The 23,968-nt window shown below is 46.1% G+C and overlaps 1 protein-coding gene across 1 annotated transcript in view; it reads left to right on the top strand.

Moving 5' to 3' along the window:
• ADAM12 (ADAM metallopeptidase domain 12) overlaps positions 1 to 23,968 on the top strand; it is a 282,504-nt gene that overhangs the window by 233,545 nt on the left and 24,991 nt on the right. Inside the window, exons 15-19 of the mRNA XM_051973876.1 lie at positions 13,188 to 13,296; positions 13,403 to 13,601; positions 17,403 to 17,480; positions 20,516 to 20,624; positions 22,694 to 22,835. Of these exons, the coding sequence (XP_051829836.1) occupies positions 13,188 to 13,296; positions 13,403 to 13,601; positions 17,403 to 17,480; positions 20,516 to 20,624; positions 22,694 to 22,835 (637 nt within the window). The remainder of the gene's footprint in view (positions 1 to 13,187; positions 13,297 to 13,402; positions 13,602 to 17,402; positions 17,481 to 20,515; positions 20,625 to 22,693; positions 22,836 to 23,968) is intronic.

Below are 23,968 nucleotides of genomic sequence, written 5' to 3'. Positions count from 1 at the left end.
GGGCCACAGTCCCCGGCCCACCTCCCATAGACCTTTGCCAGGTCTCCTGGTCGCCGCCGCCAGGGCTTCCCTCCCAGATGCTCCTCTGAAAGTGGATGACATGGTCATTGATCCAGGGCAGGTCTTTGCTGAGGGAGGGACGGATTCTCCCTGGGGGTTCAGCTACCCCTTTCCGGGCCTTGCCAGGCTCAGTGACAGGATGGCCATTCCACCCTCGTCCTCCCACTCCACCCAACAGAGCCTTTGTTCTGCTTCGTTCCCATCTTGAACCATCTGACCCAGAGTCACCCCCAGAGTCACCAGCAAGGGCCCGAGGCCTTCTTGCCAAAGGCTTTTACACTGACCTCGAGGCCTTCGCTGCTCCCCCAGCTACTGGAGCCCCACATCCTCCCCCGCCCTTTGTTGCCTTGGATTTATTTTATACACATATTGTGTGGGGGACATGGAGGCTGATTGATTTACTTGACATCCCCCTAAAGCAAATGAAAACATGTCCCCAAATCAGCCTCCAGGGTCTGAGACAAAGGGTGCGAAAGTCCTTGGATAAGGATCAAGAACCATGTTAGATAGACCGAGGACACACGACACCCAGTGATCAGACTGAACCAAACCCCATTCACTTGGAGCAAGCGCCACGGAGGAGAAAAGGGTGGCCAGAGACAGGAAACATGGCGGACGGCCCTTGGCTCCCCAGGCATCTCAGAACAGAAGGCCCAGTATAGAAAGTCCCCCAAAAGTCAGATTTCCCCCAGTTTCTCCTTGCCTCTCTCTCCACAGTCATGATCTAAATGTTCCCAGAAAACCAAACTTTTCCTCCACTACAAAGAAGTCAGATGTTAACCAGCTAGAAAGAGAGAAATGCAAAGTTTGGAAGAGGCCCACCTCTACCTAAACTAGGAATAATAGTAGGAATAATAGAAGAATAGTAAGGGCTAGGATTCATAGTGAACAATTAGCAATTATATAGAACGTTAAGTACTTTACATAGATTACCTTAAAAACCCATATGTTTAGGAAGACCAATTTTTCTTTATTTTAATATTTAAATAGAAAAATATGAACTTTTTTTAAAACAGAAAAAGAAAAGAAATCGCCATGCACACAGCAGAACATACGAGAGGATTCAAAATATGTAACAATAAATTTCCATTTCAAGAAAGCATATATGACAATAAAACACATTAGATTCAGAACTGTCCATCTTTTCTTTGCTCCCTTGTAGAGTTTTTTTTGGTTGTTGTTCTCCATTGTGCACTTTTTACTTTATTCTTTTTTCCCTTTTCATCTCTTTTACCTCCCAAGCAAGCTACAGACAAGCACATGTATAAAGATATATACATACTCACACACACACACACACACACACACACACACACACACCACATATATACCTATACACACATATATGCATACATCTATACACATTAGCTATTATTTCTTATTCCTGATCACTTTCAACTTCTACCTAACTTTCTGCTATTTAGCTATTACCCCACCCAAGAATCCCTCCCTCATCCTCTGCCCCAATCCTCCTCCTTTGTTATCCCTTTGCCATTAATCTAAATACCTCATCCCATTCATATTAATTTAGACACCCTTCTATACTCCCACCTTATTCTATTTCCTCCACCTCTTCTTTAAAAATTTTAGAGGGTACTATACCTTTCTCAGTACCACATACACACATACACACACATATATATATATGCATGTATGTATTGCTCCCTCTTCAACCCATTCCCAATGCAAGTCGGACTTCAAGACTACTGGCCTTTTTCCTCTCTTGCATCTCATTTATATAGTATAATTACTGTTTTTCCCTTTTTCTGCAGGTTTGCAGCTCTATCTCAATCTTTCTTTTGGACTATCCAATTACTAATAACAGTCATAGAGATAGAATTTATTTTTCCTTGTATGGAACATAACTGTCTTTATTGAGTTCCTTGAAATCAGACTTTGATATTGGCCCTTACATGTTAAATTTTCTATCGAGTTTAGGCTTGTTTGCAACAAAGTCCTAAAACTCTGACAGTTCACTGAATGTCCATTTTTTTTTCATTTAATATTATATTTAATTTTGCTGGATATAAAATTTTAGTCGCAACCTTGTTATTTTGATTATCAGTATATAATATTCCAGGATTTATGGTCTTTTATTGTAGTTGGTAATAAATCTTGTGTAACTCTAATTGTAGCTCCAGCATATTTGAATTTTTGTTACTGTTGCTGTTGTTGGTTGCAAAATTTTCTCTTTGGGGGATTCATAATTTAGCAATGATGTTCTTACATGTTTTGATTGTAAGATCTCTTTCAAGTGGTGATTGGTAGATTTCTTTTCTAGTTCTACTTTCCACTCTGATTCTATCACTTCAGGACAATTTTCTTGGATTATTTCTTGGATTTTTGTATCTAGGTTCTTTTTTTGATCATAGCTTTCAGGAAGTATGCTTATTCTTATGTTTTCTCTTCTTGATCTGTTCTCAGGATGTATTGTTTTTCTTATGTCTTTTCTATTTTTTTATTCTTTTGTTATTTCTTCACTGGCTTCCCCTTACCCAATTCTAGTTTTTCTTTTTTATAAGTTTTATTTTTTAAAATAATAGCTTTTTATTTTCAAAATATATGCAAAGATAGCTTTCAACAGTCACCCTTGCAAAATTTTGTGTTCCCAATCTTCCTCCCACCCTCTCCCACAAGTAGTGAGAGCAAATAATCCAACATATGTTAAACATGTGCAATTCCTCTATACATATTGCCACATTTATCGTATTGCACAAGAAAAATCAGGTCAAAAAGGAAAACAGTGAGAAAGAAAACAAAAGGCAACCAAACAACAAAAAGGATGAAAATTCTATGTTATGAGCCAGTCTCCACAGTCCCTCTCTCTCTGGGTGCAGATGGCTGTCTCCATCACAAGACCAGTGGAACTGGCCTGAATCATTTCATTGTTGAAAAGAGCCACGTCCATCAGAATTGATCATCATGTTGCCATGTAGAATGTTTTTTGGTTCTACTCACTTAGCATCAATTCATGTAAGTCTCTCCAGGTCTTTTTAAAATCATCCATCTTATCGTTTCTTATGGAACAATAATATTGTATTACATTCATATACCATAACTTATTCAGCCATTCCCCAACTGATGGGCAGCTACTCAGTTTCCAATTTATTGCCACTACAAAAAGAGCTGCTACAAACATTTTTTAACATGGATCCTTTTTCCCTTTTTTGTAATCTCTTTAGGATACAAGTCCAGTAGAAACACTGCTGGATCACAGGGTATGCACAGTTTTATAGCCCTTTGGACATAGTTCCATATTGCTCTCCAGAATGATTGGATCAGTTCACTACTCCATCGACAATGTATTAGTTTCCCAGTTTTCCCACAACCCCTCCAATATCTATCATTATCTTTTCCTGTCATCTTAGCCAATCTGAGAGGTGTGTGGTAGTATCTCAGAGCTGTCTTAATTTGCATGATTTAGAACATTTTTCATATGACTAGAAATGGTTTTAATTTCTTCATCTGAAAATTGTCTGCTCGTGTCCTTTGACCATTTTTCAATTGGGTAATGGTCTGTATTTTTATAAATTTGAGTCAATTCTTTATATATATTAGAGAAATGAGACTTTTATCAGAACCCTTTTTTCAGTTTCTGCTTCCCTTCTACTCTTATCTACATTAACTTTGTACAAAGCCTTTTTAATTTAACACAGTCAAAATTATCCATTTTACATTTTGTAATGTACTGTAATTCTTCTTTGGTCACAAATTTCTTACTTCTCCACAGATGTGAGAGATAAACTATTTTTTGTTCTCCTAATTTGCCTATATTATCACACTTTATGTTTAATTCATGAACCTATTTCAACCTTATTATGGTATAAGGTGTTAGGTGTTGATCAATGCCTAATTTCTTCCATATTTTCCAATTTTCCTGGTAATTTTTGTCAAAGAGTGAGTTCTTATCCCAGAAGCTGGAGTCTTTGGGTTTATCAAACCTAGATTTCTGGAGTCATTAACTATTGTGTCTTGTAAACCTTACCTATTCCACTGATCCTCCACTTTATTTCTTACACAGTACCAAATGGTTTTGATAACCACTGCTTTAGAATATAGTTTTAGATCTGGTATAGTTGCCAACTTTATTTGCATTTTTTCATTAATTCCCTTGAAATTCTTGACCTTTTGTCCTTCCAGATGAAATTTTTTATTATTTTTTCTAGTTCTGTGAAGTAATTTCTTGGCAGTTTGATTGGTATGACACTGAATAAGTAGATTAATTTAAGGAGAATTGTCATTTTAATTATATGAGCTCAGCCTATCTATGAGCACTTGATATTCTTCCAATTGTTTAGAATTGACTTTTATTTCTGTGGAAAGTGTTTTGTTTTGGCAGGTAGAGTCCCAGATATTTTATATTATCCACACTTATTTTAAATGGAATTTTGCTTTATATCTCTTGCTGTTGAACTTTTTTGGTAACATATAGTAATCCTGATGATTTATGTGGATTTATTTTGCATCCTGCAACTTTGCTAAAGTTGTTACTTGTTTCTAGTCATTTTTTAGTTGATTCTCTAAATATACCATCATATCTGCAAAAAGTAATTATTTTGTTTCCTCATTACCTACTCTAATTCCTTTAATTTCTTTTCCTTTTCCTATTGCCAAAACAAACACTTCTAATACAATATTGAATAGCAATGATGATAGTGGGCAACCTTGCTTCTCCTCTAACCTTATTGGGAATGCTTCTAGTTTATTTCCATTGCATATGAAGCTTCTTGATGGTTTTAGATAGATGCTACTAATCATTTTAAAGAAAACTCCATTTATTCCTATACTCTCTACTATTTCTAATAAGAATGGATATTGGATTTTGTCAAATGTTTTTTCTGCATCTATTGAAATAGTCATATGATTTCTGTTAGTTTGTGTGTTGATATAGTCAATTATGCTCATAGTTATCCTAATATTGAACAGCCCTGCATTTCTGGTATAAATCCTACTTGGTCATGGTGTATTATCCTGGTGATAACTTGCTGTAATCTCTTTATTAGTATTTTATTAAAGATTTTTGTATCAATATTGATTAGGGAAATTGGTCTATAATTTTCTTTCTCTGTTTTGATCCTACCTGGTTTAGGTATCAGCAGCATATCTGTGTCATAAAAGGAATTTGGTAGAACTTTTTCTTTCCCTGTTTTCCAAAAGTCATTTTCTTCTTTAAGACTCTGGATCTCCTTTTTTAATTGGTTGACTCTCTTTTCATCATCTTTTTGGATTGTTCTTTTTAAAAATATATATATTCATTCTCTCTCCTTTGATTTTTAAAGTTCTCTAAATTCTTTTGGGACATAACGTTACTCTTTAGGGTAGGAGAGACTTTTTTAAACTTTAATATCCTCCTCTGAAGATGAACCCTACCTTTCCTATCCCCATAGTAACTTTCTATGGTTAAGTTCTCCTTTATTTGCTCATTTTTAAATAAAAATTTGTTAGTGCAATCCCTTTTAAGCATGGAGTGGGAGGGATGGCTTCATGTCGGTTTCCCCCTGTGGCCTGGGACCCAAAAACAAGAATTTCCCCTTCCTGTAGGTGCCAGCAGCCAGCAGCATCCCTACCCCACTGCTTCTGTACACCCAGCTGTACTTGTTCCTTCTCATCCAGGACCACATCTCATCAGCACAGCTGGGCTCCTTATGAGCAAAGGTTCACCCATTTTACCCAGACTCAGACTGACTTCCCTTACTGCCTGGAAGGTGATAGATCCTGTGCTTGGGGGCTGAGAATATCTCCAACCCAGCAAATCCTAAGACACTCCCCATTTGCTATTTCATCTGAGTTATCCCAGAGGCATTTACATTTCATGGAGGCCAAACTTCCCTGTTCTGCACCAAGTCTTATTTGTTTTTTGCTGGACTGTGTTCACCCAGAGGCACATTTTTATTTTATTTGTGGATGAAATCTGGAGAACTTGGAATTTTCTAATCTATTCCATCAATTTCCCAGAATCCTCCTAGACTATTTTCTAATATGAGCAAAAACACACATCGAAACTCAAAAGCTACTAATGGAGAAGTACTAGAAACTTTTTCAGCAAATACAGGAGTAAAGCGATGATGCTCTCTCTTTTGATCATTATATGATATTATTCTAGAAGTAATGATTGTAAAAATAAGACAGGAAAAATTAAAGGCCTAGGCACAGTCAAAGCGGGAGTAAAATTATCCTTCTTTGCAAATAGCAGGCTGTTTTACAAAGATTTCACAAAATCAGCAAACTAATTAGTTGCTTTAATAAAGAAGGATTTTTTAAAGTATCTATAAAAATGATTAACATTTCTATATGGCAATAACAAAACCCATGAAGAATTTATACATAAATCTCATTCAAATTAACATGTATGAAATATTTGGGAGACATTTTAATTGAGAACCTTAGTTTCATAGGAAGATAATTACAATGACAAGAAGAAAAGGAAAATCTGGCATTGATGTAGCTTTTGAAGGTTTACAAAATGCTTCCCAAATCAAATGCCTTCTCATTTTATCTGCCTCACAGCCCCAGGAGAGAGATGCTGTTATCTATGCCCATTTTACAGTTGAAGACAGAGTTAAATACCTTAGCTAGTAACTGTCTGAAGCTGATTTGAACTCACTGCTTCCTGACTGCAGGCCCCCCATCTCCCTGACCTTCTTTGCTTACACAAAGTGGATACATAAGGAATCAATCAGTCAACAAGCATTTGTTAAGTTACTCCTGTATGCTAAGCACTGCACTAGACACTGAGGGGACAGATGTAAAGAATGAAATAATCCTTGCTTTCCAGGAGCATCTGTTCAAATGGGGGAGACCCCAAGGGTTTGTGGGGCACATCCAGAATCCATATAAAGATGTAAAAAGACTAATTCAGACCCACAATGGGTTTTTTAAGGGCAATAAAATGGTGAGAAGGTTCTGGAGGGAGGAAATGCTGGAAACCTTCCCCAAGTCCCCTTTTAATTGCATAAACAGAACAATTGAAAATAAATGGGTCATTTAAGCCTAAGGCTCATCTTTTAAATCTAGTTTTGGAGCTGGCCTGGCCCATTTCCACCCCAGGCTGGGTAGCTTTATGAGATGGAGAGCTGAACTGCGAGGCAGGAGGACCTGAGTTCCAGTCCCAGCCACCTGTGGGACTCTGGGCAGCCTTCTTCACCTCTGGGCCTCAGCTTCCTTGTCTGTCAAAATGGGAACTCGCACCAGGAAGGGTTTTGTGAGGATTAAAGGAGAAAATGTGTCTAAAGCCTCCAGATTGATTATTTACCAGTGCGTTGGGCCTGAGGACTCAGGTTTCCATCCCAGGCTTTGTGCTCAAATAGCGTCTTCTCCTCCAAATCCCTTCCCTCCTCATCCCCCTGCTCTTATGTGCCTCATTTCTTCCTGCTACTCGTCAGTCCCTCCTGCTTCCCGAAAACCAGCATCCTTCTTGCCAAGCCCTACACTTTTCTGTCTATTTGATTCTATCACAACTTCTGTGTTTTATTAAACCCGATTGAAAACCAGCCTCTTTCCCTCCTTTCCTCTTCCCTGCCTCTCCTCCTTCCCTCCGTTCAGCCGGGAACCACTCCATGATCCCGTGTGGGTTTTTTAGGCTAAGGAGATCACATAACTGAACCTGCTAAAAATCCAGCCTTTTGGGCCTTCTAAGAAAAGCAAAGGACTGATCTAGTCACAGGGTTTTCATAAGTACATTGTAATTCTCTCTAGAGCAGGGGTGAGGGGCAGGAAGCATATGTGAACAAGGTGGGCAGAGGACTGATTACAGGGGCAGGAGGCTGCCATTTTCCGTGGCAAAATGTAATCAATCTGACTTATCCAATTCAAGGAGTCTCGAGCTCGTTGGAAAACTTCCACATGGCTTTTTGCCACCATCATCACACATGAGAAAATAAGGGGAAAACTCTTTCTCTACTAAAGGAAAGATAAATTTAGAACTGGAAGGGACCTTGGGTATCATCTAGGCCAGTCCCCCTCATGTGATAGAAGAAATACCCTGCCCAAGGTTATGAAACTAGTTTGTAGCCAAGCTGAAATTAAAAGGAGGAAGAGAGGGGAGTGGGAGGGAGAAAAGGAAAGGAAGGGCGAGAGAGAGGGAAGAATGGAAGGAAGGGAGGGAGGGAAGGAAAGAAGGAAGAATGGAAGGAAAAGGGAGAGAAGGAAGGAAGAATGGAAGGAAAAGGGAGGGAAGGAAGGAAGGAAGGAGGGAAGAAAGGAAAAAGGGAAGGAAAGGAAGGGAGGGAAGAAGGAAAGAAAGAAAGGAAAGGAAAGGAATAAAAAATAAAAGAAACAAATATAAAAGAGAAAGAAAACAGCAAAGAAAAAAAAAAAAAGAGAACACAAAGAGAAAACCAAAGCTTAATTTGCTTCTACAGTAAAAACAAAAAAAGTCTAAATTTTGTTTTTAGGAGATTATCATAGGAAACTGTGCTTGAAGGAGAGGAGAAAGACCAAGATCCTCCTCCTCTGGTCTCTGAGATCAGAAGCAGTTGGGAGGCTGGTGCTCAGGGAAGAAGTTGGGTTTGGACCTCCAGACCTTAGAATCATCTGCACAGAGACGGTCATTGAGTCTCCAAGGGAGACAGTGGGAGGGAGAAGAGAAAAGGACCCAGGACTGAGCCTGGGGAGATGCCTGTAGTTAACATGGGCTCCCAGGGTGGGGATCCAGCAGAGGAGAATGAGAAGGAATGGCCAGGGAGGTGGGGGGAGATCCAGGGGAGCAGGAGGAGGTGACGTCCTCATGCCGGTGGCCAAGAAGTGGCCACAGCTGGGCAGGAGCAGACCCTGGGGCAGGAACAGCGATGCCCTGAGAATCCTCCTACTCCTGGGCACCCTCCAGGCGGGGCATTTTTAGGAGCTCACCAGCTGAGACTGACAGTAAGGAAAGCGACCCGGAGGTAAACACTGGGGAGTTGTTCGTAATCTAAAAATAATCAGAATTAGAATTCACAGACTCTGACAAGAAAATGGCCCCGTGGAAACAGAGTCACCTTATAAAGGAAAGCCAAGGTTGCCCCCCTTAGGGACATGCAAGAACAGCATAGCGAAAGCCCGGCCATGAGCAAACACAGAAGAAAAAGAGCAGACGTCCGCAGGTGGCCACAAGCTGAATGTGGCGTCCATGGAATAACAAGACCTTTCCGTGGATAAGATAAATATTTATTGAGTAAGTGTTAATTATTTTGGTGTCTCAGACGTGAAAATAAAATAGGATTGGAGAGAGAGACAAACATATAAAGAGAGGGGAAAACTGGGAGAGAAAGAGAGGGAGGGGGAAAGGAAGGGAGAGAGAGAGAAAGTGTGTGTGTGTGTGTAAGGGAAGGAGGGAGAGAGATTATATACATACCTGTGTATGTGTACATATATGTATATACATGTTATACATGCATGTACACACATGTGGTTTCCCAAAAGTTTTAGTGAAGTTTTAAGTTTTACTGAACTTTAATAAATTCACAGAGTCTTAAACATTCAACCTTCTGGTACAGATTAGATCTCCGTGTGCCATTAAACATATGTGTGCATACATGCATGAGATCATACATGTATACATGTGCCATGCACACACATGTACATGCATACACTCAGGATCGTGTGTATTATAATTTGATTTCTGAACAGTGCAGGTCTGATCCCTCATTGGAAGCCAGCTGAAATTTCTGATCAGGGTTCTCATCCCTAACAAAAACCCGACAACCTCCCCCTCCGGCACGATACCACACATGCTCACACACACACTTGTCTATGTTCACATGCGTGCTGTGCATGAGGGTAATTACATGTGAACAGGGTCACCCACCAGTCCTTCCATCACATCTTGGCCATTTTCCCCTCTTAGCCAGAAAGAACAGTAAGTAGGAGAGAGCCGGAGTCCCGCTCCGGTCATCGCCTCCAGGGAGAAGTCGGGAAGGAAAAGAGAATTCCTCTTTCTTTTCCTCTGCCTTTTTTTCCTGGAATGAGGACATCACTTTGTTGGTTCAATGACCTTCTGATGGGCGAACTCGCTTTAATCTTAGGGAAAGAGTTTAGGAGAGAATGACGGCGACACTAAATTGGCTTTTAACCCCCTGAATTAGGCTCAATGATAGAATCGATACCATTAGCTAGGAAATGTTTATCCACTTTGTGAATTATCCCAGTGCCCGCTTGAGCTGGGAAATGGATGAGCTGACGGTCTGACCAGTGGCCGTTACAGGGAGTTGGCCCAGCGAAGTTCAGAGGGGCGATGGCCTGTCCTGGAACGGGTAGGGAGCTGGGACTCACAAGGTCTGGGTTCGAATGCCGACTCCGAGCCGAGACTTGTTAACGACATGACTTTGGGCAAGTGGCTTTCCCTTTGCACGACAACTGTCCTCGTGCACCATCAGCTCCCAGCATCGGAACGTCCTCCCCACCTCAGCTGCAACATCTCCCGGTCTCTGCTAGCTGCGCTCTATTTGTGCTGTCTCTTCAGCCCCACGGCTCCACTAACCAGTCAGGCAGGCAACCAGCATTTATTAAGCACCTATTATATGCCAGGCCCTGTGCTAAACATCAGGGATGTAAACAAGGCAAAAATTAGTCCCGGCTCTCAATGTCCTCACGGTCTAACGGCTGAGATTGCACAAATTGTTATGAACAAACGAGCTATGTGCAGGATAAATTGGGGGTGGTCTCAGAGAGAAGGTATTAAGATTAAAGAGGACCAGGACAGGTGGGATTTGAGCCAAGAAGGAGATGAGGAGGGAGAGAGAGTTCCAGAAAAAGGGAAAATCTCTGACTTGAAGGAAGCCTACGGGGTCTGGTAAATAGCCCTACAAATGCCATTTTTTCCCTAGAGCCTTCCAACGGTTCTTTGAGTCATTTTCCTAGAAATAAAGATCCTGCTCCAAAATCACAATAACAGCATCACGTGTAAGCAAACTTCAGGAAAACAGCCCCCACCATTCAAGGGGTTTCCTGGTTTTGTTCCCTATCAGGCCTTTTCCCTCAGAGGGGGCTGCCTTCCCTCAGGTCCTCTCCAAACCTCCTTGCATTGTCCTTGGTTTCTCACACAACTGTATGAGAAAGAGGCAGCTCCATTCCCTGCCTTCCACATGGAGCATGGGGGTCTGCCTCTGTCTCTGATTTCCTAACAGCTGCCCAAGGAGTATTTGTGCAGCCCTGCCACAATCCAGCCAAATTCACTTTTTTTCTCACATATCACTCCATCTTTTACCTCTGGACCTTTGCACAAGCCATCCCTCATGCCTGGAGCACCCTCCCTTTTCACTCCTACCAATCCTTAGTGTCCTGAGCCCTCTAGCTGCTAGCTCCTCCTCTTGCTCATTTCTTGTTTCCTTTGCTTATATCTTTTCTTATATCTCCTTTGTCTATATCTTTGCAAAAATACTAGTGCATACCCTTGGTCTCTGTTATTAGGAAAAAAAAGGATTATTTCATTTTTGTCCTTGTAGCCCCAGCATCCAGCTCCATACCAGGTGTATTTGTGAGAGGAGGACAGAAGGATGGGATTTCACTGGTGTTGGAAGTTACTCCTTCCTACAATTCACATGAGCACCTCCTCTGTGATTTAGTCTTTTTTGTTTTCAAATCCAGGTCCTTAATTTTTTTATACTATTTTATTTTTCCAAATACACATAATTTTCAACATTCACCTTTGCAAAACCTTCAGTTTTAAATTTTTCTCCCTCTCCTTCCCTTCCCTTGTTCTCAAGACAGTAAGCAATCATTAGATTTTAAACATGTAATTCCTCCAAACATATTTCTATATGTGTCATGCTGTGAAAAATCATATCAAAAGTGAAAAAAACATGAGAAAGAAAAAAAAAAAAAGTAAAACTATGTTTTGAGATTGAGATTTTGTGACTGAGTCTCCATAGTTCTCTCTGGACACGGATGGCACTTTCCACGTGACTTAGTCTTTGAGAGTGACCCGGGGGCCTTAGAGTCAGTATGACAGAAGCAGCACTTAAACCTGCGACTTCCTGACCCAGAAGCCAGCTCTCTAGCGACTACACCAAATTATGCTTAATAAAAGCTGGCCAGCTAACTGACCCCTAGGTAAATATACATAAATAGTAATGGGGAAGGGCGTGACCCCCTGGTGAATCAGGAGGGATCCATGGAGGAGACCAGCCACGAGCTCAGTCTTGAAGATACCTACAAGAGGACGTCCAAAGACTCAGTTTCTAAGAGGGTTTTTTCCAAAATTTCTGAAAATCACGTTTAGTTCTCGGCGGCCCGCTTTCCCAGTTTTCTAATTTTAGTACATGAGACGTTAGGCAAAGAAAGGGGCCGTTTCCCCAACAGCTTTTCGCGCTTCCACATTTGGCCGGCAATGTTCTTCTCTCTCTTTTTAGTGAAGGAGATTCTATTAGTCAGGCTTCTGAGTGTGAAATGCTGGTAATGAATTGAAGCTGTAATCCCAGCATTCCTGGGGAAAGATGCAACTGGTTTGAATCATGGCAAAATTTATTCTCTGAGAATTATGGGGACTTTTCCTGCTTTTCTCATGAAGTCTTTCGAAAGTGAAGCTTGGGGAGCATACGATCTGAAATCATCAGATCCTCCCTTAGCTCCTGCGTCCGTGCTCCCCGGCTGGAGAAGGGACGTACTCACTGGCTGCCCGACCAAGAGATCATCAGCCCGAGTGGGTCAGCTCTGGGTTGCAAGGCCCCCTTACAACCTCTATGGCTCAACCCTCCCTTCTAAATTTAGCCAGGACTCCCACTGGACTGAAGTTCCTGAGAACTAAGGGAACTGAACGTGTTCTGTGAGACTTCCCCGTTTCCTTTTCTCATCACGTCCAAGCCGGGGGCCTGTTGCCCTTCTGGGGTCTTTTCTCCCCGTGTTGAGTGGATTGGACTCAAGGAAGTGAGCCTGCGGGTGAGCTCACTCAGCACCCAGGAGCCCAGGGACAGCCGACAGACACCCGGTCCGCAGCCTCTGCCCCTCGCTCGGCGGATCTGAGCGACGCCGGGAGTCAGTGGGATCCCCGGGGTCCGGCAGGGCCAGTTAGTATTCAGGGAAGGGTCGGACCGGAGATGAGATTTCTCCACAGGCAGAAGCCAGCTCGCCTTCCCCTAAAAGCCCGGACGGCTCAAAGGAAATGATTAAAAACATTTGCTGGAGATGAAAGTGCTGATTTGCTTTGGTTTCAGGCGCTAAACCGGCCCCCGGGATCTGCTTTGAGAGAGTCAACTCTGCCGGGGATCCCTACGGGAACTGCGGCAAGAACTCCAAAAGCTCCTTCGCCAAATGTGAAATGAGGTAGGTGGGAGGTGGGCCGAGGGAGCGCCGACCCCCAGGAGGCCGCGGCCCCTTTAGTAGCTTGTCCTTTCTGAGGGCTCTTTGTGCTTCTGTTCCCCTTTCCCAGAGATGCTAAATGTGGGAAAATCCAGTGCCAAGGAGGAGCCAGCCGGCCAGTCATTGGTACCAATGCTGTTTCCATAGAAACCAACATCCCCCTGCAGGAAGGAGGCAAGATCCTGTGCCGCGGCACCCACGTGTACCTGGGAGATGACCTGCCGGACCCTGGGCTCGTGCTGGCGGGCACCAAATGTGAAGAGGGCAAAGTAAGACCCACCTCTGGGAGAAATGAATCACAGTTAGCTCCGGGGATTATTTCATGATGTGGTTAATAATGAAGGGCGGGATGGGGGCAGCAGAGTGGACTGGCGAGAACACGGGCTTAAAATCAGATTTTTTGTTTGGGCCCTTTATCTCTCGCTGTGTGATCTAAAGGAAGTCATGGGGTCTACCTGGACCTCAGTTGCTTCATCCAAAGAGTGGGTAGACTAATCCCTGTCCTACTCACCTCACAGCATCATAAGCCAGCAAGTGCTTCAGAATTACCAAGTCCAGTGGCTAGTTCGCCATCTATAGGTAGTTTACCATCAGACAGCCGCCATGTTGAATAATTACTAGATTGCTTTGCCCGGGAAAATGTATCCATTTTGGAATTACGACCCTCCCTCCCTCACACACACACCAGCAAGTGGAGTCGATTCACAAATATTCTTTTACTTAAAATGCCCTTTTTTAAACCAAGCCATCAGGAAGGGGACACCGTCCAGTTCTCTGAACAGGAGCCCAGTGGCCAAAACACCATGAACATCCGCTGGCTTCGGCCCATCTCTTCGGCCTTACAGATACCTGCTGGACCCTCCATCCTTTTCTGCATGTAAAATATCACTCTTATAAGTGGCCGTCTTTAGTAATCTTTTCACAGTAAAAAGCAGCCTTATGTCCGTAGGTCACTGTCAAAATCCTGTGATTTTCTTGATATGGAAGCTCAGAAACATGAACTCCCTCATCCACAACGCATTCGATAAGCTTTTATTGAGCACCTCCTGTGTTCCAACCTCTGCTAGTTCTGGAAAATACAGAGACAAAAATCAAAACGGGGCTTGCCGTCAGTGAGCTTCCCTTCTCCCGGGAAGATGGAACGAGTGCACTAATGAGCGGATACGGGCGTGGACGAGGTCGCCTCTTCAAGGAGCTGCTCCAGTGGGTCCGTGAGCTCGTTATTGGAAAGTTCCTCCCGCCCGCCTGTGCCGCTCCTCTCCGGGTCCCCCCAAAGGTCCCCACAGAGCATCCACCCAAGCTGCTTTCCTGCAGGTGGGGAGAACGGCACAGGGGACTGACGGAGATCACGCTGGAGCCGCTGAGACTGAACCTGGTCCTCCTGGACCAGAAACTCAGCCCTCTCTGCGCCGCCCTGTGGCTGCGTGCCTGAGTCTGATGGCAAACCGGGTCCGATCTCTGCGACCAGATGGAGAAAGGAAGCGGGCACTGGGAAGGAAATGCACAGAGAGGGCTGGCTTCGGGAAGGCAGGAGAGCAACAGTAGGAACAAAATCTAAGATGAGACTGGGGAAAAAGAGGATTTTTTTACAAAAAATTAACAATCTCAGAAGATATTTTCGGTCTAAGACAGGAAGTACATGTGTATGTCTCACGGTAACTAATCTTTTTCTTCATTTCTACATAAACCAGAGCAAATGACAGTAAGCTCATGAAAAGTCCCAGAAAAGTCCAGAGGCTTTTTTTTTAAATGTTTTTTCATCAAGACAGTTGGGAGCCGTGAACATCCCCATGCCTGGGAAGTCCTGGCTTTTTGCCGGCAGAATGGCTGTCAAATCCTTCCCTCACGCTGCCAGGAGGGAAAGGACCAGCCTCCCCCGACTCCTAGGAGCACACGATGCCCACGAGTATCTCTCTGCTCCACACAGACTAATCCTTCCCCTGAGGAGCCGGTATGGCCTACTTTGGAGGAGGGTGAAGCATTTACATTGTAGCTTCTGCCAGTCAGTGCCAGCTGTGCCCGCTGCCAGAGCCAAGCCTTGTCCCCTGAAACAGACACGTTAATTCGGGCTGTAATCGGGACACACGGTGCCCACGGCCTTCACCTCAGGATGCCCGTCTCCCCTCTCCCCCGCTCAGAAACAGAGTCTTTGGCAGAATAGGTCTCGCTGTGACTGCCGCAGATTTGGGAAGGCAGGAAAAAAGAACGGGTTGTTTGGGTTTTTACTCATTATTGGCTTGTCGTGGCAGCGATCACCAATGAGCTTCCTGTGCAGATTCCTCGAGGTCGGGGTGTACAACTCACAGTCTCACACTTAGAATCACCCTCACACTCATACTCACATACACACAGTCACACACACACACTCACACTCAGAATCACACTCACATACACATAGTCACACACACACACTCACACACACTCACATACACACAGACACACAGTCACACACACACACACACTCAGAATCACACTCACATACATATAGTCACACACACACTCACACACACTCACATACACACAGACACAGTCACACACACACACTCACACACACTCACATACAATCACACACACACACTCACACACACTCACATACACACAGTCACACGCACACACTCACACTCACATACAATCACACTCACACACTCACACACACCCCTGGGTGGGAGGAAAAAGCGTGGGGACCTCAAAAGCTCTAAGGTGGTTGACGAGGAGGGACCCTAAGCAGACCTGAAGGAAGCACGAGCCGAAGGCCGCTACACGCACCTGAGCTTTGGCTGAGCTTTGGGACCAGGACTCCCCAAATGAAACATCCATTCAGTGAAAGATGTGTTTAGGGCCGAACCCTGAGAAGCTTGTTAGCCTTTCGTTTCTTGGATCGGCCTCCCTTGTCCTGTCTCCTCATGGGCCCGGGCCCTGGGCTTGGAGTCCGTTCCCACTTTTGGGAGGAGGTAACCTTGGAAACCTCTGGAGTATGTTTTAGCAAGAATTTGATCAGCAAATCAAGAAATGATTTGTGCGGAGAACGGCTTTGGGCTCAGCTGGGCCCTGGCTGAGGCAGAGTGTCCACCCTGTTCCCCTTGGAAAAAGGAGTAATAATAAGCAACAGCTTATTCATCATCATCACCGTCATCATCATCATCACTGTCATCATTAACATCCATCTGGGGGCTGAGGTTTGCAGAGCACGTTACCCCTATTACTCGTATGTAGGGGCGTCCACTGGCGCTCACGTAAACCTACAAAAAGTCCTATTATTAGAGACAGAGATTGAGGCAGACAAAGTCCCTCGCCCAGGATCCCACCCATTGTGAAGTCTCATTTCTTCCCGATCCCGAATGTGGTGCTTGCGGATCCCCTGCTTTCTGGTTGGTGATTGGACACAGCTCCTGATTTCTGATGCTCTCCCTTTCCAAAGAATGGCTCAGAATCCATGTCCTGTGGCCCTAGATTTAAAGGGGGGACCCCCCAGTCCGATCTGCTTTTCTTACAAATGGAGCAATTACGTGAGTTTCCCAAAGTCGTGCAGTCACTTGGCTCTGGTATATCCAGAGGAAGAGCACCGGGTCCTTGTGCTGTGAGGATCATTCAGAGGATTGGGGGGGTATAGCTTGGAGAGGAGATTTGAGCGCCTGAGCCCCACACTGTTCCTCTCGCTGCGGAGGGACTGTCCTGCAGAGGGATGAGCCTCGTCCCGCCCAGTTACAGAGGCAGGATCAGGAGCAAGGAGCGTAATTGGAAAGGGGCCTTCCCCATGAGGAGCCCTCCCCTGTGGCAGGGGCTCCTTCAGGAGGGGCGGAGGAGGGTGGCCTCTTGTCAGAAAGGTTCTTGGTCAGGTTCCAGCTGGCTACCTGGAGGCCCTTCCAACTGAAACAGATCTCGGGCTGATTGGGAGAGTGGAGAAGAAACATGGAGGTGGCTGAGCCTTCTCTGCCTCCATGGCCTTCTCTGCCTTCGTGGCCTTCTCTGCCTCTGTGGCCTTCTCTGTGCCTGGTGCCTCAGGCCATGAGCTTGGACACCAAGATCCGAGTCTCCTCAGACGCCTCACACCCCTTCTTTCTTCTCTCCAGCTCTGCCTCAATCGCCGATGCCAGAATGTCAGCGTGTTCGGCGTCCACGAATGCGCCACCAAGTGCCACGGGCGCGGGGTAAGTACCTCAGACTCTTCCCCTCCTCAGTTCCCAGCCAGTGGAAGGAATGACGAGTCGTCAGTTTGTTAAAGCTTCGGTTCTAGAAGAATAAGCCAGTTAGGATCTTTTCCATATTCCCCCCAAAGATATTAATTTTCTATGACCTTCCTATTATATCAGAAATAAAATGTGATTTTTATTTCACAAAGAAAAATCTGATTGAGAAGTAATTATCTTTTAAATGAGCTTTCGGTGACAGAGAAGAGGATTTTTGTCATCTTCAGAACGATTTTAAGAGGAAGCGCCCTTCGTGGAGAGTTTCCCATTAACATTTCAAACAGAGCCGTTCCTTTCAGGCAGGAGCTGTCACAACGCGTCAGAACTGAAATATCCCCAACAGCTTCCTCGTCTTTTCGGAAGCAGCCCCCGGCAACCCTGTTTTGTGGGACATTCGATGGATCTGAGCACGAGTTAGTTACTGCAGAGCTTTAAGAGGGAAAAATGACCTTAATTGTTGAAAACACGATTCGTTGTTTATGATGAGCAGAAGGGTCTCCAGCTAGGTCACGTGACTCTTGATTTGCCATGCCGGTGCTCCCTGATTTCCCAGAAGCGTGTGCTACGGAAATCGTGCCCGGAATACTGTTCGGAGCCATGGAGACCTTTGCCAATAGATCCTATGTAATATGTGCCCATTCATTGTAAAGCAGTTGCAATAATTTGCAATATCGCAGCTTATAAGTCATGGGTTTTACAAAAATAGAAGGATTTTCGAAAATCATAGACTCTTTTGGAGCTGTAGGGGCTCCTAGAGATCATAATTCATTTTACATATTAGGAGACTGAGTCCCAGATAAAGTGACTCAGCTGAGGTGACACAGCTGGCAAAACAGGGACCAGACTCCCAGTATCTTGAGTCCCATTATGTCAATCATATAATCTCAGAGCTGGGAGTGAGCTCACGGTCTCACCCAGAATCCCCCTCTGCGTGATCCCCAGGCAGTCAGCGTCTAGTAGAAGGGAACTCCCTGGCACTTCAAGGCAGCCCATCTCCCTTAGGGCCAGCTCTCATTGTTGGGTCAGTTCTGACACAGAACCTAAATCTGCCTTTTTCAACTTCCTCCGTGTTCCTGGTTTTGCCCTCTGGGGCCAAACAGATCAAGTGAGGCACGGGGTAAGAATGGGATTTGGAATCAAAGACTGTGTGACCTTATATATGTCACTTAAACTCTTTGGTCCTCGGTTTCTTCATCTGTAAAATGGGCTTAATGACCTCCCAGGATCCAGCCCAGGCCTATTTGCCATCACAAGTGACAGATCTTGAGATCCTTCAACTATCCTGTCTTGTCTTCTCTTGTTGAGCCACACCCACTTTTCTGAGTTCTCAGATGTCACAAACTTAGTGCCTTCCCTACCCTCTTTACCCTTCTCTGGACAAGAAGCACAAAATGCCCTGTGTACCCCCGCCACCCCAAGCCTCTGCCAGCGGATTTCCTCTCCGTCTTCTTTTTCCTCATCTTCGTTGGTCAGTGAGCTCTCTGTGCATCCACATCAGTCTCTCTAGAGGCTTTTTTCCTCTCTTTTCCTCCTCATCAAAATTGTTTCCCTTTGTGTATTCAGAACTTCCTTCTTCAGAACAAACAAAGCACAACGTCCTTTCACATTTAATCTTCATTATTGACATTTTCACGATTATTTTCCTAAATGTAAAAAACTGACAACACTACAAATCCAGCTATGGCTTGGAGCGTTTACAAATTTCCAAGGTGTAAATATTCTCCGTGAAAATTTAACAATCAGCTTCCCGAGCTGCCTCTCGCGCAACTCTTCCCCAAACTCCATCCATAGATTGTAAGCTTCTTAGCATAAATCATAGAGTTATCTTAGAGGTCTTTATTTTACAGATGAATAAACTGAGACTCCGAAAAATGAAGTGACTGAGTCAGGATCACAGAGGTAGAAAGGGACTCAGATAGTTAGGTCTTCCCAATCCCAAGTCTAGTATTCTATCCGTTTCATTTCTGCTCTTAAATCCCCACAGCCTACCTCAGTGCCTCAGTTTTCTCATTTGGAAAATGGGGGTGACAAGAATAAAACCGATGGTGAGGATCAAGTGATATAATATTATCGGGAGGATCAAATGATAGAATATTTGTAAAGCACTTGGTAAACCTTAAGGCGCTGGGTAAATATTAGCTTCTATTACTTAATAAATGCTCGTTGAATTATTGATGTTGAACAATCATATCTGAGTTCCGTGGAAGAATCAATAATCCCTGTCAACAAACAGTATCTAACATTGGCAACAACATGAGCCAGCTGCCGTCCACGTCAGCCAATCAGCATTTAAGAAGCACCTACTGTGTGCCAAGCATTGGGTTCAGTTCTATGCGTGGTCTCCATGGGTTAAACCGCTCTTGCGGGTGTTTGAGCTGGACACTATGGCTGGACTTTTCGTGCTTCTAGTCATGTCAGAATTTTCCCCTCATAATAAAAGGAGAAGGGCAGCGAGGTGGCGCAGTGGTTAGAGCGCCAACCCTGAAGTCAGGAGGATCTGAGTTCAAATCCGGCCTCCGACACTTAACACTTCCTGGCTGTATGACCCGGGCAAGTCACTTAACCCCAATTGCCTCAGCGAAAATAAATAAATAAATAGAGAGGCTCAAGCATTTAAATGTAGGGGAAACGGCCTCACAAAGTCCGCGTATACAGGTGGTGTATATATGTGTAGGACTTAGAGAATCCAGATCTAGAGCTAGAAGGTACCTTAGAGTCCGGGGCTCTCCTTTTACAGGAATGTAAACTGAGGCCAGAGGCGTTAAATATCTTGACCAGGATTCCTGTTGTTTGCCCCCGGAATAGAACCGGGGACTTTGGGGATGTTCCAAGAAGCGCCTTGATGTATTTATGTGCTTTTCACAACCAGAGTTATCCCAAAGGGCTCAGAAGGGAGTGAACTCCCCATCGTCGGAGGTCATCCTGCAAAGCCTGAGATGCTCGACCCCCATTTACCAGCATTTACCCCCCTCTCTTTATCTCTCTCTCTCTGCCAGGTTTGCAACAGCAACAAGAACTGCCACTGTGAGGCCGACTGGGCTCCCCCGTTCTGTGACAGGCCGGGCTTCGGGGGGAGCGTGGACAGCGGGCCCGTACGCCAAGCAGGTCAGCACTCGTGCATTGGCCGGGGAGCGGCTGCGGGGGGCAGAAGCAGCCAGGGACATCCTCTTAATTACAAGGCCTACAGATTTAACAGTTAGTGGTGGGATTAGAGCTGGTTTAGAGAGTTAGCCATGGTGGAGTGGGGAGGGATGTCAGAACTCGAATGTCGGAGCTCGGAAGGACCCTAGAACACAGAACATTAGAGCCTAGAGAGATCTTAGAGCACAGAATGTTGAGAGCTCCAAAGGACCCTAGAACGTGGAATGTCGGAACTTGGAAGGATCCTAGAACACAGAACATCAGAGCCTGGAGAGATGTTGGAGCACAGAATGTTGGGAGCTCAGAAGCACCCTAGAACATGGAATGTCAGAACTTGGAAGGATCCTAGAACACAGAACATCAGAGCCTGGAGAGATGTTGGAGCACAGAATGTCTGGAGCATGAAAGGACCCTAGAACATGGAATGTCGGAACTTGGAAGGATCCTAGAACACAGAACATTAGAGCCTGGAGAGATGTTGGAGCACAGAATGTCGGGAACTCAGAAGCACCCTAGAACATGGAATGTCAGAACTTGGAAGGATCCTAGAACACAGAACATCAGAGCCTGGAGAGATGTTGGAGCACAGAATGTCAGGAGCTCGGAAGCACCCAAAATACAGAAGGTCAAAGTTCCCTCAAGAGCCAATCAGTCTCCAAAGGACCCACAGTCCTACCTCACCAACGAGGGGCTGGCCACCCACACTATCCGCAGAGGCTCCTTGTTCTTCGGGGTCTCTCCTTTGTCCTCATCGCTCCACAACCTTCCCTCCTTGGAAGTCAAGGCCCCTGGGTCACCTCACCCTTCCCTTCCCCTTCTCCCTGTAAGCTCAGCCTCCCTTTTCAGACGTGGCCCACAATCCTCCTCAGGGACCTCAGTGTCCACGGCAACGACCCTGCCAGCCCCAGCTGTCTCAGCCCATCCACCTTCTCCACTCCATCTTAGCCGAGCCCCACGTAAGGTCTCTCCATCACTCCAACGTGCTCCCTTCCCCAGATCCCGGACTCAGAAACCCCCTGGGCTTTCGCCTCTCTCGTGGCCGCCCTCCTGGGCTTTGGGGCCAGCAGGGAATGGGAGCCAACGTTTCCATGGAGCTTTCTGACTCGCCGAGCCCTGTGGCCCTTGGCCGCCTCCCAGACGACGCTTCCCCTCGGGCTTCTCTCCCTCTCCTCCATGTGACCCAGAACAGCCTCTTTTCGGCCTCCTTGGCCCTGGCGCTGGCTGCCCCGGCTCCCCGAGCTGGCGGCTCTCACCGGCCCGAGCGGCCGCGGGTTTCAGGCTGCGAACGTTGTTTCTGGCACGTCCTAATAAGCACCAAATGTTCGGGAGGCAGGAAGAACATGGAGAAGTGTCTCCGATAACAGATATACAAGGCCGCTAATCACGCCAGCCAGATGCCTTCTTTCTGAAGGGAAACTGGAGCAAGCCGCTCCCCCCGGAGCCGCTGTTGCCGGCGATAATCGCATCTCGGGGTTCCTAAAATAACAGGGTGAAAGAAGCCATCCCGGAGAGCTTCCTTGGGCAGATCTGGAGGTGGACACTGGGGAAGGGGGAGCGTCCATAACTTGTCACTGTCCAGGAAGAGAGGCCCTCCGAGAAGTAAATAAAGAACTCGGGGAGATGAGCCCTTGAGCTCGGAGTAGTGGAGGAGGGGGTGGGAGCGGAGGCGCCACGTGGGAGGCCCAGGCTCCCGAGATGGGCTGGGCTGGGGGAGCTCATCTGGCCGCTTCAGCCTCCTTGTCCCGCTGTGGCCGAGGCCGTGGGTCCCACGATGTCCCTCGGCTCTGGCGTCCGGGCCGGCTCGGGGACCGTTCCCACAAGGCCGGCCCTGACTTGGTGCTTTTTTCCAGAGGTGTCAGCCGTGAGTGATGAGCGAATGGGCTGGAGTTAAGCATGACTCCAAGACGAAATCATTAGGCTTCCGGGCTGTGATTTACTAACTGCGTTTCTGCAGGTTCCTTGAAAGTGGCTCCGCCGTAAATGTCACATTTTGGACACGTGGCGTATTTCATTTTAATGGCCTCCTGTTTCAGATAAGCGGGGTCTGGCCCTGGGCGTCCTGGTGACCGTTTTCTGCCTCCTGGCCGCCGGCTTCGTCACCTATCTCAAGAGGAAAGCCCTCATCCGACTGCTGTTTACTAACAAAAAGACAAAGACGACGATTGAAAAACTAAGGTACCCTGAGTCTCGTAGCAGGTGCCAGGAGGGTCCGGCCGGGGCGCCCGGGGGTGTGGGAGCCCTTGGTGGGAAGGGGCGTTAGGGAGCCCAGAAGGGGGTGACCCGGAGCATGTAGGGAGCAGAGATCGTGCTATGCAGGGGGAGCTTCTAGCAGAATCTCCAGCCCGAAGGGACCTCCAAACCCCTGCCCCAAGCTTCACCTGAATCAGGACCCTTCCCCCAAAGCCCTCACCACCTCTCCCATTTGGGAACAATTGTTTTTCTACCATAGTCCTATATTTCCCTTTGCCCCTAATTCTTCCCGCTTTTGTCATACAGGGATGTTGGCTGGGCCACAGCTGCCCAAACTCTATGGTTGCCATTAACAAAGGAGGGTCTGGGGGTCCCTGATCTGGAGAAGAGAAGGCTCTGGGGGAGGGGGCAAAAGCCGGCCCAAAATTTTTAAAGGCTGTCGTGAGAAAGATTGATCTCACCCTGCTTGGTGCCCAGTGGCAAGTCTAGGAGCAATTATTGTGGGAAGGACAAAGAAAAATGTAGTTCTAGGAAAGGCGGAAAGTCTCTGACATGAACCTGTCTCCGAGGGCGGCCCTGGAGACCTTCAGGGCCTGGGCGGCCACTCCTGGTCAGGTGGGGAAAGGCTCCGGCCCCGGAGGGTCAGGCACGAATCCGGCTGCTCGGCCTCCGGGCCCTGCCAGTGCTGGGGTCCTGAGCCCGGCACTCCCAGAAAAGCTTCCCCTCCCGGTAGAAAGCGGTTCCCCTTCCGGGAAGCTGCGGGGGGTGGGGGGTTCTGTCTGCTCTTCCTCAGCCACAGCTTTGCTGAAGGCTTCTCTTGGCTCCCGGCCACGTCATTAGTGCCTCTCCTTGTCCCCTGCAGCGACTTCCTGAAAGAAGCGCCTCACCTCTCGTTCAAACCCTTCAGCCCCTTAAATTAGCAGGAGTTCATAATGTGAACTATACCGGCCCGTGTGTGTGTGTGTACATGTAGCTGGGTGTAAGTGTGTGTGTGTCCATATAAATACACACCCACCCCCACTCCTCTGTATATATTGATGTGCATACACGTCCACAGAGACTTATACCTAGGGACACGTGGCCGTCTGTCTGTCTGCATGTGCATTCGTGGCTTAGGT

The sequence above is a fragment of the Antechinus flavipes genome, chromosome 2, assembly GCF_016432865.1.
Source record: "Antechinus flavipes isolate AdamAnt ecotype Samford, QLD, Australia chromosome 2, AdamAnt_v2, whole genome shotgun sequence".
Taxonomy (NCBI): domain Eukaryota; kingdom Metazoa; phylum Chordata; class Mammalia; order Dasyuromorphia; family Dasyuridae; genus Antechinus; species Antechinus flavipes.
This window is presented reverse-complemented; position numbering and strand designations above follow the sequence as displayed.